Genomic DNA, 4,233 nt, shown 5'->3' on the forward strand with positions numbered 1-4,233 from the left:
GTTGAATCTATAAATCAATCGACACTACCATTTTATTGACAATGTTATAAAATAAATGTGATATTCATTTTTCATATCGTTAAAATGGACGTTGTTTCGCTAATTTACGGACCGTTTTGACGTTTGTGATGAGTTCTACGAGATATGAAAAAAGCTGGAAGTGGCGAAGTGCCCTTAGTGGATGTCAGCTGGTGTCAACTCACAGCACTTGACAGCACTTGACAGCAACGAGTTGTTGGGTTTCTCTTTGAAATTATTGAGTGTTCAATCGGTTTCCCCCAGTTTTCTTTTGCTAAATGCAGTCTATGCATTTTGCATGTTGTATCTCTAAATCGATAGTCGTAATTATTTGACTTGTGTTACGTGTTCGAGGTGTGTTTAATAATTCAGCAAACTGTCATTAAAGACTTGTTAAAATTCAGCGATATCACTTACTAAATAAATCTGCATTTTAATCAGTTGATAATTAAAAAAATTTACCAACTTCATTTGCTATGAGTTGCCTGGTAGAAATAAATCGTTGAAATCATTGAAAAATCGCATTGAAACTTTAATCTAGCTTTCGGTATAATTCATGCTGAAATAGGTCAATTGACATAGATTTCAGCGATTTATTTTCACTAGGGTTTCCTTATCAATGCAGACAATAATCTGACTCGAAAATGAACGTCGAGGAAAATAGGCTTAGAACGTTTCGTGGCAAGTGGCCGGCCAACGCCGCTGTCGATCCGACGCGTCTCGCGAAAGCGGGATTCTATTACATCGGACATGACCTAGAGGTTCAATGTTTTTTTTGTGGCACGAGGATATCCGACTGGAATTATGGTGATCATGTTATGGTTCGTCATCGAACGAAAGCGCCTAAATGCCCTTTCGTCCTCGCACCGACCAACACTATCAATATTCCCTTCATACCTGGCATAGCTGAAAACGCTGCTGCGGAATCATCAACGCATCAACAGTCGTCGGCTGATGATCACTCACAGTGGTCCAGCAGTGTCGAAAATAATTCAAGCCTACCGCAAAGGTCTATGGATCCTCTTAAGGAATATGGTACTCTTGTAGAAAGGATAGTGTCATTTCAAAAGTGGCCAAAAACAAGTATTATCCATCCACACAAGTTGGCCATGGCAGGATTTTATTATCTTCAAAATGAAGATATGGTAAGAAAAAATGATCCTGATATATAGAGATTGTTGTAAATCTATTGTAATTTGACTAGAAACTGTTTGCATAAAATAAAGTTTTATATATTATCTGAAAATATTTTACGCTTGCATAACATTTTGTACAAATAACAGGTGGAATGCGCATTTTGCAGAGGTGTCATAATGAATTGGAAACCTGGTGACAATCCGGATAGTGTACACAGATTAAATTTTCCAAATTGTGATTTCTATATGAGACTGGAACCAGCAGAAGGTATATTATTATTTTAGTAACATTCTTGAGACTCATGAATATATTCAATCTTGCTTTAATCTAAATATATAAAACTTGTGTACTGTATCAATTACTAATCATAGTTTTATTTCGATAGAGCTATTTGGATTTGTTTGTGTCGTGCCTGAAAGTCGAACGAATATGCCAGGAATACAGGTACACAAAACACCTCAAAGACCAGGATTCGCAATGTATGAAAAAAGGTTGCAGACGTTTAAAGGATGGCCAAAAAATCTTAAGCAAACTCCAGAAATGTTAGCTGAGGCTGGATTTTATTATAGCGGTCAGAATTATATTTATCTTTTAAATTATTAGATCTTTTTTTCCCATAAAATGTTTGTTCTAATGATTAATCTTACGTATTTGATATAGGATACGAAGATCAAGTTAGATGTTTTCATTGCGATGGAGGATTACGAAATTGGCAACCAACGGATGATGTATGGGTTGAACATGCACGATGGTTTTCAAATTGTTTCTTTGTAAATCTTGTGCGTGGACAAGACTTTGTTAAATATTGCGTTGATAATAGAAATTTCGATCTTTCGGTAATTGTCATATTCCACTTTTTTATGATTTTATGAATTAATTTAGTTAGATAATACAAATTTTATATTGTACAAATAATATATTGTCTATATTATGTAATATACATAAGATACATTTTATACATTACGTAACATGTAATATTTTTTAAATTTCGTTATGTATATACAGATTATCACTGGCATGCCAGAAGATAATGCCACAGAGTCTTTAGTTGAATCTGTTTCAACTTTACAAAATAGCAAACCAGATGATACAATATCATCTGCGACAGATATTGTAGAAACTTTAGGTGCATCTGTTTCGACAGTTTCGCAACCTAGCGAATCAAATACACCAGTAGATGCCACTGAAACTATGGTTGCATCTCTCTCGACAGTTTTACAACCCAATGTATCAATAACGAATGCTGAGGTTGAGAAACTTTTAGAAACAGCTCCAGCTATGGCAAGTAAAATGATCAAATTGTACATATGTATGTATTACATTGAAATTAGAGAAAATTTCGCAATATTTTTATCAATTCAAATTTTATATATAAAGAAAACATATATAATAAAATGTAAAAACACATTGATGATGAAATTCTTTGTCAGCGATTTGAAAACGTAACTCAAATGTTCCTAATTATTCTTAATTAAGATTAATTAATTTAATATAACTTTCTTTTTTCTCTCAATATAGGCTGCTCTTGAAATTGGGTTGCAAGTAGATAGAGTAAAGAGAGCTCTGAAGAACAGAATGGAAAGAGTTGGCATATCGTATACAGATGTTGCACAACTGATACAAGATGTTCTACACCATCAAGTTATGGAAGAGAATAATAGGTATATAAGATACAGCATACGTATGTTATATATGTATACATGCAATTAGAAATAATCGAATTGTTGAGGTATCATTAAGAATTATGTTTTTTTTCTTTAGCCTTGATAACAGCACTTCTAACTCACCTACTTCAGAATTGAATAATTTGTTTAATCAAGTTACTATACAAATGACTAATAATTCCGCAAATAAAAATGATACACAGAAATCTGACGTATTTGAAAGAGATCTCGAGAAGAAAAAAACGGATAACGAATTAGATGATTTTAGTAAGTAACAAATAAATATCATATATTATTATTTGATATTATCTGTATATTATCTGTGAAATCAGTTACATACTCATCTATTATTGTTTTTATCGTTATCACACTATTGTGGTTTATAATTTTTTATTAATTTTATTAATTTAGTTCATTTTATCAACATTTTCAGGAATAAGTGTTGATAAAATTAATAAAAAAATCTCAACTGATACACCTGCTTGATGCAATGTTCTTTTGTGTGAAAGATTTCTCCCTTGTAAAGCTATATCATGTCTTCTACATCCTATTACATACATAATTTGATCTCTTGGAAAGAAATGTGCACACATGTAGCTAAACAGCTCGTTGCTTTTTTGCAGTGGCTTTGCAAGAGGAAAACAGAAAATTGAAGGAGGCTCGTTTATGCAAAGTTTGTATGGATCATGAACTTGCCATAGTATTTTTACCTTGTGGACATTTAGCAACGTGTAGCAACTGCGCACCGGTTTTTGCGAGATGTCCATTATGTCGATTCAGGATTCATGGATATGTCCGTATTTTCTTGTCTTAAAGTAGAGTATACATATAAATCTAGTGCCAAATTATGCGCGATTCGTGGTTCAAAATTCGCAGTTTGCTATTTGAGATTTGCCAATCGTTTTTTATGAAATCGAAGGAAGTAAATTACCATAAATTTATCAGTTCATAGTGATTTAAACGATTGGAACTGTAAACCGTTAATAGATTGTGAAGATATTAACAAATAATGAAATGTATTATTAATTGCAATGAATGACAAACGAATTATAACTTGTATGAATCGAGCATAATCTAGCGCTAATTTAAGGCAAGCCTCTCTACAAAGTATGATGAGAACTACTAAAAAATTAAATCTACATTATTTCTTCTGTTTTATGTTATTGAAATGTTTTACTTACAAATGTCACTTATCTGTTATAATTTTATTTTGAAAACAATAACGTAAAATCTCAGCTAATTTTATAAAAGTGAGAAAGTATAAAGAAAAATAATAATTGCAAGCGATTTACGTAGATTTGATTTGTAACAAAAAAAAGTGTGAAAGATTGATGAGAGAGACTAAGATATAGAAGTCATGCCATTTCTTCATTTAATTTTTTTTTTATATGTGTATATATATATATATATATAT

The 4,233-nt window shown here is 31.9% G+C and overlaps 1 protein-coding gene across 2 annotated transcripts; it reads left to right on the top strand.

Annotated features, from left to right (window-relative positions):
- The first annotated feature begins 95 nt into the window (after positions 1-95).
- Positions 96-3,910, top strand: LOC108755744 (baculoviral IAP repeat-containing protein 7-like). 2 transcript variants are annotated; one of them, XM_018498958.1, is made up of 9 exons: positions 96-372; positions 601-1,163; positions 1,302-1,422; positions 1,541-1,726; positions 1,816-1,991; positions 2,161-2,436; positions 2,674-2,816; positions 2,917-3,086; positions 3,443-3,910. In XM_018498958.1, the coding sequence occupies exons 2-9, from the start codon at positions 663-665 to the stop codon at positions 3,631-3,633; spliced, it is 1,764 nt and encodes a 587-aa protein (XP_018354460.1). In that variant the 5' UTR covers positions 96-372; positions 601-662; the 3' UTR covers positions 3,634-3,910. The 2 variants fall into 2 exon arrangements, with proteins under 2 accessions (XP_018354460.1, XP_018354461.1); XM_018498959.1 differs by having other exon boundaries at positions 213-262; positions 625-1,163.
- The last annotated feature ends 323 nt before the right edge of the window (positions 3,911-4,233 follow it).

This window comes from Trachymyrmex septentrionalis, unplaced genomic scaffold, assembly GCF_001594115.1.
Source record: "Trachymyrmex septentrionalis isolate Tsep2-gDNA-1 unplaced genomic scaffold, Tsep1.0 scaffold9, whole genome shotgun sequence".
Classification (NCBI taxonomy): domain Eukaryota; kingdom Metazoa; phylum Arthropoda; class Insecta; order Hymenoptera; family Formicidae; genus Trachymyrmex; species Trachymyrmex septentrionalis.

Excerpts from the sequence above, each read along its gene's own strand:
- LOC108755744 (XM_018498958.1), top strand. The coding sequence starts at position 663 with ATGAACGTCGAGGAAAATAGGCTTAGAACGTTTCGTGGCAAGTGGCCG. Across the intron at positions 1,727-1,815 it reads GGCTGGATTTTATTATAGCG|GATACGAAGATCAAGTTAGA; the intron begins GTCAGAATTATA and ends TATTTGATATAG. Across the intron at positions 3,087-3,442 it reads TAACGAATTAGATGATTTTA|TGGCTTTGCAAGAGGAAAAC; the intron begins GTAAGTAACAAA and ends GCTTTTTTGCAG.